The sequence below is a fragment of the Rhinopithecus roxellana genome, chromosome 10 (assembly GCF_007565055.1).
Source record: "Rhinopithecus roxellana isolate Shanxi Qingling chromosome 10, ASM756505v1, whole genome shotgun sequence".
Lineage (NCBI taxonomy): Eukaryota > Metazoa > Chordata > Mammalia > Primates > Cercopithecidae > Rhinopithecus > Rhinopithecus roxellana.
Genome location: NC_044558.1, coordinates 31,116,902 through 31,130,638, shown reverse-complemented (window position 1 = coordinate 31,130,638; position 13,737 = coordinate 31,116,902). Strand labels below are relative to the sequence as shown.

Below are 13,737 nucleotides of genomic sequence, written 5' to 3'. Positions count from 1 at the left end.
CCCTCAGGCAAAGTTTCTTGGGACAATACCTCTGTTGTGCTAGAGTAGAACCCTCCCTTCAGTCTGAGGGACTCAGGAAAGCCTCCCCAGAGGAGATGGTGCCTAGACTGAGTTTCAAAGGATGAATTACATTCACCCACAAGGTAGGGGTGGCTTTCTAGACATAATAATCTGTGGTGCAGAAACATAAAAAAAAAAAAAAAAAAAAAAACACTTGTCACATTAAGGGAGTGTAGTTAAGGGAGTGTAAGGTTTCTTTTTTGGAAAGTGGTAAAAAGTGAAGTGAGAAAGTAGTTCAGAAACGTATGATGATGATGGAAAACCACATGTACAGAGGCTTGATTATTCTTCCTTCCTAGGCATGGGGACCTTACTTAAGTATTTTGAGTACAGAAGTAACCTGTCTATATTTGCATTTAAAATACGTCACTCTGGGGTAATGTTTCTCCGAACTTAGCCTGCATCAGAATCACTTGGAGGGCTTGTTAAACAGTTTCAGATGCAGCCAAACTCAGGTAGGGCCCAAGAAATTGTGTGTCTTATGAGTTCCTGGGTGATGTTGCTGCTGCTGCTGCTGCTGGTAGTGGTGGTCCTCAGGCCACACTTTGGGAACTGATTTGAAGAAAAGATGATATGAAAGTGAGCGTGGAAAAAGGAACTCAACAAAGACACTATTTTGGAAAAAGGCAGGGGTAGGTTTAAATAAAATGAGGTTTTGTGAGGTTTTGAACTAAGCTAGTAAATGCAGTGGTTAATGAAAGGAGGCAATCAACTAAGCAGATATTTACAAGGAAAACTGGACAGGATTGGTATATGGATACCAGAGTGAGGGAAAATTCTATTGACATCCATAAATCTAGATTGGATAGCTAACCGCTTATTGAAAACATCAACAGGAATAGGAAATTGGCAGTTGGTCATAGTAATGGCTGGTAAAGAAGATGATGTCTTTGGATATGGTGAGTTTGAGATAGCAAGGATACATCAATGTGGAAAAGTTGGTAAAGAGAAATTGATTGAGACTGAGTCAGGAATTAGCAAAACATTCCCTTTATTGCCTCAGTCATATGGAAAGGAATGGACAAGAAAACGCGACACACAAGGCCGGGCGTGGTGGCTCGAGCCTGTAATCCCAGCACTTTGGGAGGCCGAGACGGGCGGATCACGAGGTCAGGAGATCGAGACCATCCTGGCTAATACAGTGAAACCCCGTCTCTACTAAAAAATACAAAAAACTAGCCGGGCGAGGTGGCGGGCGCCTGTAGTCCCAGCAACTCGGGAGGCTGAGGCAGGAGAATGGCGTAAACCCGGGAGGCGGAGCTTGCAGTGAGCTGAGATCCGGCCACTGCACTCCAGCCTGGGTGACAGAGCGAGACTCTGTCTCAGAAAAAAAAAAAAAAAGAAAGAAAGAAAAGAAAACGCGACACACAAAATTTATAAACTGGAAAATATAGAATCTGAATCTCTGGCACTTTCTTCAGAAAGCCCTATTCTATGCGCTATTGAAACACTTGTGTCTTTGATACACATTATATTCCCTAGTTAGGTTTGAATTCAGATAGAAGACTTTGAAATTAGAAATATATAGCCAAGATTTTGGGAATTTTACTTTTTTCTTAAATCTAGTGTTATCAGCTCTTACATTTACAGGTCAATCAAGGATAATCATTCTCCCGTCAGAGGATATCAGCCACCTCAGAATTATTCTGCCCGCAATTTGTTGCATTTCTTCTTCAGACAGTGAACAAGTATTTATGTTTTCTTGCAAGTCACCATATGCATGCCAAGAAGTCCTCCCTATTCTTTTCTCACATCTCAATTCATTTAAGAGAGCATCGTTGTTAAAAATCATTGCCTCTGGAATCAGCCTCTTTAGTTAGAACACTTATTAGCTATGTGACCTTTGTTGAGTCATTTAAACTCTGAAAGACCCAGTTTCATCATCTTGAAATGGTGGAAATAATAATGGCTAAGAAAGTTACAATGTTACCTAATGTGACAGTAGGGCTCTTGGCGTGGTGTCTGTTTCAGTCAGTGCTTAGTAAGTGTTAATTATTATGTTACTCAACCAGTTCCTGGAGACTTACCTGGTATGCATTCAAAAATAAAGTGTAATCTGGCAATATGAAATACCCAAGCTAAGTGTCACACTATAACATTTAGCACCACAACCCTTGTCTGTTATAATTTTAACACTACATTTCTCAAAATTCTTCCTAATGTTGTTCTGCAGATTTATGTGTTTTTAGACTGAAAAATCCTTAAAGTCAGAAAGCATGTCATGACTCTGAATGCTATGAAACCTGTGACCTTGATTTACTCCTCCTCATGTCCTCCCAGGAAGAGCACAATGCCTCAACTACAAAATTTGCTCAATTGCTCTTTTTTGAAGGAATTAATTTAGTTTCGGGCTGGCCTATGCTCAAATAAATAGATATTTCCCCTTTTTTTATTTTAAAGAATAATTAAATAGGACACCTTTTGGATTACATAGGAAAGATTTATAAAATTGGTCTGTGTATTTCCTGCTTATTCTCTGCCTCCCAGGAAATTTACCCTGTAATGTTGCCAAGGAAACACTAACCGCTTAAGTCTGGTTGAGAAGGAAGATGCCTCATTAACAAACTCAGCTTCATTATTTGGATGCTTGCCTTAAGGAGCTGCTATTCGGTGATGAAAGATTGTTTCCATTAAGCCTTGTGTGAAAAAGTGAATGATTTGTTTAACATAAATTTTATCTTCTGTTACTTATTCCCAGTGCTGTGAACCGACACACTATGAGATGTTACATAAAAATAAACATTATTGATTTTTAGTTTAACATATTTGAACCATTTATTAATGCCAGCCACACATGTTAGGTCAAATTTTCAACCACTGATTTATTGATTGTACAACGATTAAGGTGTCAGACCTTTAATTGGAAGCATTGGCAGTATTTAACCAGAGGATGAATTTAATGTATTGTTTGTTGACTATTAAATTAAATAAATTTTGTATTTTTCCTTCTGATGTACTAGAAACCATGTAATGTATAGAAACTTAGTACCTTAAGAGATGAGAAAATATAGAGTTGAGGGATTTTTCCTTTAGGAGGATGTCTCATTAGTGATGTATGATGGAACAGAAAATACACTGAGCTTGGCGTTATAACACTTGGGATTTCAAAGCTTTTTTCCTGCATTCACCAGCTGTGTGATTTGGGGCAAGTCATTTATTAGTTTATTCACTCAGGCATTTTATAAAGATTTATTGTGCAAACATTATTGCTTTGAGCCATGCTTTCAAAGTGATACAGTTATACAAAAATAAGACACACTTCACCATATGTACTCTGAGATTCAGCTTTTTATATATGTAAAATAGTATCACATACTTTATTCATTCATTCAGTAATTGTATTATTCAATAAGCATTTACTGAGTCTCCACTGTGTGGCAAGCTCTTCTATAAGCTGATGATAGGTAGTCACCTCTTACTGGACTCTTGACCACGTTGTTCTTGTACCTTACTTCTTTAGGTTTAAGGGTAGTTACAATGTTTAGCTGTTGCTAGTCTGTGTGTACCACCATTCCTCTGGACCATGCAAACTATCCATACCTCTATAAATCATCCCTTTGTTAAATGCTTTTCTGTATAGTCTCTGAGTTTATCAGTTTTTTTCAGGTGAAACCTTGACTGATTTAGACAATTGGTTAGGGAAGGTCATTCAGAGTTTTAGCATGTAAGCTAAGATCTGAATGAAGTGGGTGAGTTAAATAGGAGGGTATCTACTACTATGGTTTTAGTGTTTGTCCCCTTCAAACCCCATGTTGAAATTTGACACCTAATGTTGGAAGTGGTGCCTACTGTGAGGTGTTTGGGTCATCCCTCATGAATAGATTAATGCCCTCCCTTGGGGGTGAGTAGGTTCTCTTTTTATTAGTTCCCATGAGAGCTGGTTGTTGCAAAGAGCCTGGCACCTCCTCACTTTTTCACACAGCTGGCTCCCCTTGGCCTTCTGCCACAGGTGAGGGCAGCCTGAGGCCCTGTTCAGATGCAGAAGTCCAATCTTGAACTTCCTGGCCTCAGAATTCTGCACCAAATAAACCTTTTTTCTTTCTTTATTTTTTATTACCCAGCCTCAGGTCATCCCTTATAGCAACACAAAATGGACTAGGACATCTAGAAATGAGCACCCTAAGAAGCAGGAAAAGCATGTGCAAAGGCCCTGAGATAGAAGCCAAATTTTGAATTTGTTTTGGAATAGTAATGAGGCCATTGTATCTGAGAGGGCAGCATGGAGGGAGAATGGCAAAATATATTGGCAGAGAGATAGCCAAGAGCCAGATCATACAGGGCATGGCAGAGAATAACAATAAGTTTGTGTTTTGTTCTAAGATTGATGGGAAACTATTGAGGGGTTTTGGCCAAGACAACAATGTGATCCAACTTACAATTTAAATGGATAGTTCAGCTACTCTGTGGAGAATATATAGGGGAGAGGGAGATAAGAAGAAATTCATGGACAACAGTTAGAAAGCTATATATATATTATTTTTTTCATTTTATGTGATAGATATTATTGATGTAGTCCAAAGGATTAGTATGACAGGAATGAAGGTAGTGAGATGTAGTCAAATTCAAGTAGTATTTTTACAATAGACTTAGTAGTGTTTGCTGATGGATTTGGACCTGAGGAACTGGGTGAACGGTGATGTCATTTCATAAGATGGCAATCACTGGGATGGGAACCTAATTTAAGGGAAGAGTTGTTATGAAATCAATAGTTTAATTTTGCATTATTGCATTTTACATGGCTATAATACATCTAACTGGAGATTGAAGTGGCAGTATGGATCTCAGAGGATAAGTTGAAGCTAAAGATAGAAATTCAAAATGTATCAGCATGCATTATATTTAGAGCCACAGTACTAAATAAAATCATGTAGCGGGTGAAAATAAATGAAAGCCAAAAGGGAAAAGTATTTCAATAAAGATGGAGTAGTCAGCTGTGTCGACTGAAGCTTAGCGATCAAAAATATGATGACAGAACATGAAAAATTAAATTTGAACGATAGGATGTCATTGGCAACCTCGATAAGAGGAGTTGCAGTGATGTGGGCGCAACAGGGCATATCAACAGAATGTGGTGGGGGGGGAATTTTGAGGATTTTTTCTATAAAGGAGATAAGAGAAATGCTTACTTTCAATATTTTGAATACAATAAATTTTGTAAAGTTTTAACATATTTATAATACGTCATTACATATTTTAAAGACTTGAAATAATTTTAAATATAACCATTTGAAAGAAATGGTTGTTTTACTATTTCACATTGATCCCACTGATACTGACTTTTTTATAGACTGCTCAATGAACTCTTATGTACTCTATATTGAAATATTATAACTTTTCCCAAAGAATCTGTAAACTATTCCCAAATTACAATTATGCATGCATTAGTTTGCTAGGGCTCCTATAACAAAAAACCACAGAGTGAGTGACTTAAACAATGTAAATGTATTTTCTCACACTTCTGGGACTAGAATTCCAAGATAAAGGTGTTTGCAGATTTTGTTTCTTCTGAGGCCATTCTCCTTGGCTTAGAAATTGCTGCCTTCTTCTTGTGTTCTCATATGGCATTCGCTTAGTGTGCACACATCCCTGATTCTTCCGCTTCTTATAAAGACACCAGTCATATTGGATCAGTCACCTTAATCACGTCATTAAAGACCTTACATTCAAACACAGTCACATTCTTAGGTACTGAAGGTTAATACTTCAACATTTGAATTTTCAGGGAACATAATTTAACCTATAGCAATGCATAAATCTGAAATTTTAAAATGCCCATAATTGACAATTATCATGTTTTAAGTATTTCCATATTACATTAAGTGACTTTTTGAACAAGTGAAAGCTTAAAACCTGATATTAACTTTAAATGTTATGATCAGGTTTGAAGATATCTTGGGTCTTGTGGCATATGTGATGCTAGAATCAACTAACTCTTTAGAATTTTATTTTGTTCATTCTTACTGTATTCAACAGCCAAACTATTTTATCATATTTTTCTTTAACATAATTGGCTGATCCTGCTCTTCAGGGATAAAAATAAGAATCCAGCAACAACTCTGAGAAAGATCTGAAATCCTAATATTCTTTTATTTTTTTTTCACCTGCACACAAAGGAAGCAAGACGTACAGTATCTGAACTTGATGGCTTACACTGAAAGCCACATGATTAATCTCTATAGCGCCATCATTCAAAGTGTTTGTCAAGGGAAAAATATGCCAATTCTTGGAGCAGGGGTCCAGGGAGCAAAGGTGCAGTCGAACAACCAGTAGTACCAATGCATTGCAATGTAGATTCCTCAAGTCTGAGAATGCCCTAAGTCTCACTCTACTTAGAGCTCTGACACTGATCACCTCACTCTTCCTGGAGCTCAAACTTCCCAAGCTTTAAGACTTCTGATTCACTGGCCATCCTTGGTTTACTAGGTTTTCGTGCCAGGACCAGAACTTTCCAATGTTGAAAAACTGAATCTGCAAAGCTGTGTTAAAGACTGGCTAATAAACCCACTTAGGTTTTTCATACCTTGGAGAGGAAAATGAGTCTTTCATTATCTGAAATGATTTTTAAGAAATGAAGTTTTTTATATAATTAATAGATCCTAGTTTATTTCATTCAGCATTGACGATAAAAAGTCACATGATTGAGGATACCAGTGTGAAGCAGCATGCAGTCCCTGAGCAACAACATGGGGTAGGTGCTTGCTACACTTCTACAGATTCAAGTGACAAAGAGAATCCAAATGGATTTGTGTTCCTTACTTACACAGTCAGCATAAGGAAGACCACCACTGTTTCAGCTCCTAAGGTCCCTAGAAAGGCCAGGACTCAGATGAGACAAGTGAGGTGCTTAGGGCACAACATTTAATAAGGTACTCACTATCAAGATTATACAAGTGCAGGTCAGCAGTTGTATGACCCGAAGAATGAGCTCCTACTTAAATTTTGCACCATAGGTACCTCACTTACCTCGCTCTAATTCTGGTCCTGGTCCCAATTTCCACTGGACAACACTGAACCGGATGGGTCAAATGATAGGCAACAAGAGAAGTGGGCTGCACTGCTAGGGAGGAGCCAATTCCATACTGCACCAAAGTGGTTTGATAGCCTGAAGATGGACCTGGTGTACGGAGGTGTGAGGTGGAAAGTCCCATGCCTCACTGGTGTGAGGGATGCAAATAAGAAATAGCTACGTAGAAGCTCCTCATAAGACTGCCTCCTTTGCCATGTTCTGGGAGGGTCATGGGATATTCCACCAAGATTTACCAGCCTATGGTTTAGCCTTGCCTGCATCGCCAACATAGATATGTGCAGTGTCACCAGGGTACCAGGGTGAAACTGTTCACCAGGACTGGTAATTTAAAAAATACAGGTTTGGAGTCCTATATGTTTTATAACCCATTTCTTAATAGCGCTATGCTACTGTGTGAGTTATGTAAACTATCTAACCTTTTAAGTGAGAAAATAACTAACATAAGTTTATTATGGCATTAATGTCTACAAAGCATTTATAAGAGTACCTGGCACATAGCAACTGTTCACTGAGTAGTAGCTATTTTATTAGCTATTAGATACAAATGATGACCTCAACATGGTATACAATATGGTTAAATAAATTCTATAGCCTAGTTAAAAATAAAAGTATGTTTTGAGTGTTTTAATCAAACAAACAATATTGTTACAATAGTAAGTCAAAAAACTTTCTAGGAAGTCAATGTTTATACTATTTGATGTCCCCTTTTGTTGTTATCTATATAAAATATATTGAAATAACAAAATAGACACATTTGTCAAAGATTTTACTTATACTTTGCAGATAAAATATTCAACAACCATCTATTTTTGACTCACTTTTAGTTATCATTTGAAAGCTATGTAGTAATCATATGTTCAGAGTTCCTCAAAGTATTTGTTTTACCTACTAATTTTACAACATAAATGCAACCATGCATACTTATGTTCATTATTCACACCTGAGGAAATTCCTTTTGTATGAACTGATAAGCCATGTTTAACTTGGACTTCTACCCAAGTAGGACACTCTTTTTCAAATTATACAGTAGAACATGAGCTCAAACACTTTTTTACAATTGAATGATTTATGTTCAATTTACAACATACCCGTTTAGAGGATAATAATACACATCTGTATACTATTTAGAGCCATTAATTCATAATTTGCTTCTAAATTCAATGTGTTAAAAACTACAAATTTTAGTGCCTTTTTCATTCATCTTCTACATTCTTGTTTCTCATTTTTTCTCAAGACATGACTATCACAAATAGCTTAAAATTTTAAAAATCTGAAAATTGGCACAATTTATCTTTGGTAAGAAATCTTAATGAACAAACTTTACAAAATATGAGAAAAATGCATTGAGTAAATTGCTAAAATAATTGTTATCCAAATCAGTTTCTCTATTATCCCTCTGATAGCTCCATTAAAAATTACATAATTAATATAACTTATATGCCTTTCTGCAAAGAAAGACTTGTATTAACTCCAAATTCACTTGATATCTTTTTTTTTTTTCATTTTAAATATAGTTGGAAAAAACATTTTACATGAACAGAAACTTGTTTTTATTATGGTCATAGCAGAAATATCCAACAGTGTAAACTGTGTGTTTTATTATCTGTAAATCTAATATTTAATCATTTTACTACCTAATGTTGTTCATTCCTGAGATTTTAAGACAATTTTAAGTTATGTTTTATCTTTGGATTTGATAAGGATGTTAATATTCCTTGCCAATTTATACATATGTTTGATGCTTTGTTTTAATTATACAAGGACAAAATTTACTTAAGTGACAATAAGAATGATAACATGTAAGATCAGATAATTTAGGTGAATTGATTTTTTTATGTTGGGCATGATGTTGGAATAAAGCATTTCAACAGGATGGGGAGGGTGGGCCTTTTACAAATAGAGTCAAAAATGCAGATATAATTAGGACATTTTTACTTTGCAGAACCAGAAACCTATCTTAAGCTGAATTGCAGGCAGAGATAACATCTAATTTCAAACATTCCTCAAATGGTACAATCAAGGACTTAAACTCTACCATTATGCTTTTCAGATTCTATATTGCCTTAATTCTCTGGCAGGTCCCTACAATATTTGAAGCAAATTTTTTAGCCTCTTTTGTAGCTAAAATGGGAGTGGGGAACGAGTAGTTCCTCAAAAGGATTCTGGGTAGAGAAAAAATATATGTACATATCCATTAGAAAGGAGACCATTTAATAATTTTCTTGGTAAGTACTCCTTGTCATTTGTGACCTTTAATAGACTATGCATGAATAAATTCATTACCCATTATGTTCCTGTTCAAAGTTAACAAGATAGAAACAGTTATAACACCATACTTCCCTGTCCCCTTCCTTGGATGTTTCCATCACATGCTCATCCGAGCCCCATATTGTATTATTAAGAGTCCTCACTTTTTCAATATAAGGGGAAAATCATTTGATTAAGTCCTAAGTGAATTAGTAGCATAAGTCCTCTTAATGATATCCAAGTATTGGCCTTTTTCCTCATCATAGGCATTTAAATTTCTGTCACTTCATTCAGGACTTAATTATCCTTCTTCTTTGCTTTCTTAATGCAACTATATTTCCCCCTTCTTCATCCCTGTCTTTCCAACTAGATGCAAACAGATAAGAGGTGATCAGAGTCATAAGAAAGAACATCTTTAGCCAAAAAGTGTAACCATTCAATTTAACCCAAAACTCCTTTCCAACATCCTTTTAGCAGAGAGTTGTGTTTTGTCATTTGGGAGGGATGAGGGACGGTTTACAACTTAAATCAGTTGCAAACACTAAAAACCTGGGTGATTTTACTTTAAAACCTAGAATTGCAACTTCTTTTGAATAAGTCATATAATCATTAATAACCCTGGAACCAAAGCCATAGAACTGATAAGGCTGAGTTTTAATTGTTCCTATAAACAGGTCACAGCCTCTACAGCTTATCACACTGTCCCCCATTTCTCCATTTATAAATTTAACAGCTATAGTCATTACTCAAGCATGACCTTCTCTGGTTACCTATTAGAAATTAAAAATCGATCTCTTTATATTTTTATATTCTATGTGTAGAAATAGACTAGACCATAGTTATAATTTTTAAAATTTGCAACAACATGGATGATCCTGGAGAATATTAGGTAAAATCAGTCAGGCACAGAAAGATAAATGTGACCTGTTCTTACTCATATGTGAGAGTTATTAAAAAAAGATCTCATGGAGGTGGTGAATAGAACGGTGGTCACCACAGACTGGGAAGGCTAGTCGGGAGGGGGTGAAAAAATAAGATTTGGTTAATATTGTTATCTACAGTTAGATAAAATGAATAAGATCTAATGTTCAGTAGCACAATCGGGTGACTATTATTAACAGTAATTTATTGTGTAATTCACAATAGCTAGAAGAGTATGTTTGGAATGTTTCCAAAACAATGAAATGATAAATGTTTGAAGCGATGGACCTAAGTTTGATTATTAGACATCAAATACTTACATCAAAATATCATAAGTATGTCCTAAATATGTACAACTATTATGTATTCATAAAAATAAAAGAAAATATTTTTAATATTTTTAGATTAAACATTTTTCATGGGTTTAATATTTTTGAAAATAATACGTTATACTGAAGTTTTCTTAAATTTTCTTTTTTCTGCTGTCACTTCAGCTCTTCAAAGATGAAACATCTGCATATTTCAAAAATATCTGTTTATATGTTTTTCTTTTTATAGACTCTTCAGAGTTGGAGAGAATATCTAGATCTTTAGATGTAGACTATTTGTATAGTATTACAGTGTCCAAGATTGCAAAAAAAAAAAAAAAAAAAAAAATTACCTGACATGCCCTAAATTTGCAGCTAAATAAATTATTACACTGTGGGATTGGGGGATTCTTCATGCTGTTGAGTAGCATTTTACAATCAACACCTCTCCCCTTTTCAGGATATCGAATCCTTAACAGGAGGGCTGGCTGGTTCTAAGGGGGCTGATCCACCGGTAAGTTAGATTCTTCATTAAATTTAACCGTTGACGAATTGAATTGTGTACACACCAGATCATCAGTCGATTGCTTGTATATTATTTGTCATATACAGGTACTTTTTAGAAATATAGCTGTTATAGTAACTAATAACAGAAGTACGAAATTGCTTTGAGATGTGGTCTGGTGTTTTAAAAAGTTTTAACAACTCATAAAGGTTTATCTCAATTTATTGGTTTTAAAAATAGGAATAAAATCTTTATTAGAATATCTCAGTAATTTATGTTCTACTAATAGGCTACACTAATTGGAGAGTTTATTATTCTAAATATGAGTATGATATTTGGATTGTTATATCTTTTCTAGTTACTGAGAAAAATTATGTCCATGTGATAAATAGTATAGACTCGATATTGTTCTTTTCTACTTAATTCAGGAAGCTTCCAGGAAATTAAAGTTTATAAAGTGTTCTAAAGTTTCTATGAATTATAATTTATAAGCAGTAACAAAAGCTTGATGTTCTATTATTGGAACATCTTAGTCCTTTCTGTGATGTATGATTTCAGAAAACACTGATATAGATGACATCCCTGTGACTTCATGCTTGAGATCCAAAATAAATTTAAAGAGTATATGTAAAGTAATAAGCCAAATTCAACTTATATCAACAAACAGTCAATGAATACTTTTTATCATTACTTGTTTTTTATTTAGCAAAGTGAAATTTAATGAGGAACATACAGAACTCAGTATTATCATTTTTTTAGCTATTCTTCACATAGGCATGTAGGTGAAGTACTTTAACTCCATTAAAACGCCAGTGAGTTGTTAAAGAGATAACTTTCAGTTGTAGCTCTTTCTCTACTGTCTCACTCTCATGTGTCTCATGGTGTTATATAATTTTCATCAAGTTGCTCCTAAAATATGGCTAAAAAACATATTATAGTCCTTTTCCTTCTTTTTATTTTTATTTTAAGTATTTATGTGGAAAAATGTATTGGCTGCAGAGAGCTGCTTATATTTATCCCCTGGACCTATTACATTACAATGTAAGGCAAGATTTAATATAAGTCAACCTGGAAAGTATATTGACAGGATTAATAGCCAGTCTTTTGCTTAAGTATTGTAGGTGAGAGCTTAGGTGATGTAATTTTACCCTTCTGCCTTGCACGGTGCTTGTCCATAGAATTCAACTTACATCAGAAAAGTAGATCTACTACCTTCAAAATACTTCCCTCAACTGTTCACTGATTCCTGGAAGAATTCTACAGTTAAGAGATTAGTCGATTTTCAAAGGATTTGTCCCTTGTTCAAAGCAAAATGAAATATCTGTCTTCTGCAAGTACTGATAAATATCTTATCCATCATTTACATGGTAAAATAAATTAGTTTGTCACACCCTCTAAGAAAGCATGTTTCTAAACATGAAAGATTGAACGAGTATGTGGCCTGGTTGTTGAAAGGATCCTTTTGCAGGGAGAAAATAAAGGTCACAGAAAGGAAAAATGGTATCCTGAAGGGAAACCACATCAATGTCATTCCCAATAAATAAAAGTGAATAGGCATGACTTATACAACTTTATCTCTCTCTCTCTCTCTGTCTCTCTCTCTCTCTCTCTCTCTCTCTCTATATATATATATATATATATATATATATATATATATATATATATGTATAGTATATCAATCTGTATATCTATATGTTTACTTAGATAGATAGATAGATAGATAGATAGATAGATAGATAGATAGATAGATAGATTTTTTTTTCTTTTAAAACAACTTCTAATATTGTGAAGAAGATAGGAGTTCTTTCTTGGCTGTGCTATACCATGATGATTATTTTATACTTATGTTTTCTGAAGTTTCAATGATTGTGCTTATTTTATAACATTTTGTAGAGTGGAAAACATTATGAAAATTTCAGAGTACATAAGGGCTTAGGCAATCCAGGGGTTCATTAGTACACATTAATTTAGTGTCTCCCATTGTTAAGGAGCTATCTGGAACATACTGCCGGGACCTATGTAACAGTCATTTTCTTTAGCCCTAAATATCTAAGGCATCTAGGTATTTGGCCCAATAGTAGGGTCAAATAGTAGGGTTACTTCCATCATTTAAGAGTAAAGCTATGAATGAAGCTATTGTTTTTGCCTCCAAGTTAGAAAACTGAAAGTCAGACTAAATTATACACAATCTAAATCAATTTCAAGTTTTTAAAATTATATTTTCCTTTTTAAAATTAAAAAAAAAATTTTGATACAGAGTCTCATTCTGTCTGTCATCCAGATGGGAGTGCAGTGGCATGATCTCGACTCACTGCAGCCTCTGCCTTTTGGCTTCAAAGGATTCTCCTGCCTCAGCCTAGCAAGTAGCTGCGTCACCATGTCTGACTAATTTTTGTATTTCTAGTAGATACAGGGTTTCACCGTGTTGGTCAGGCTGGTCTCAAACTCCTGACTTCAAGTGATCTGCCTGCCTTGGCCTCCCAAAGTATATTTTTTCCTTTCTTAAAAAAATGTTATTTTAGTAGATCATCAAAATACTATTGCCTACTTCAAAAGCTATGCTTTTTGTAGAAACCATTCTATGGTGATGTTTTCATTGGTAAGAAATTCAAAGTCTTTTATTTTTTCATTTATTGAACAGAATACATCAAGTACTGAGTGAATGATCT

General features: G+C 35.0%; 1 protein-coding gene across 4 annotated transcripts in view; it reads left to right on the top strand.

The window, feature by feature from the left end:
• PPFIA2 (PTPRF interacting protein alpha 2) overlaps positions 1 to 13,737 on the top strand; it is a 516,520-nt gene that overhangs the window by 77,219 nt on the left and 425,564 nt on the right. For 3 of the 4 annotated variants that reach the window (XM_010383657.2, XM_010383658.2, XM_010383659.2), the window contains one exon: positions 11,024 to 11,077. The exons of the other annotated variant lie outside the window; for it this stretch is intronic. In XM_010383657.2, the coding sequence (XP_010381959.1) occupies positions 11,024 to 11,077 (54 nt within the window). The remainder of the gene's footprint in view (positions 1 to 11,023; positions 11,078 to 13,737) is intronic. 4 annotated transcript variants of the gene reach the window in all.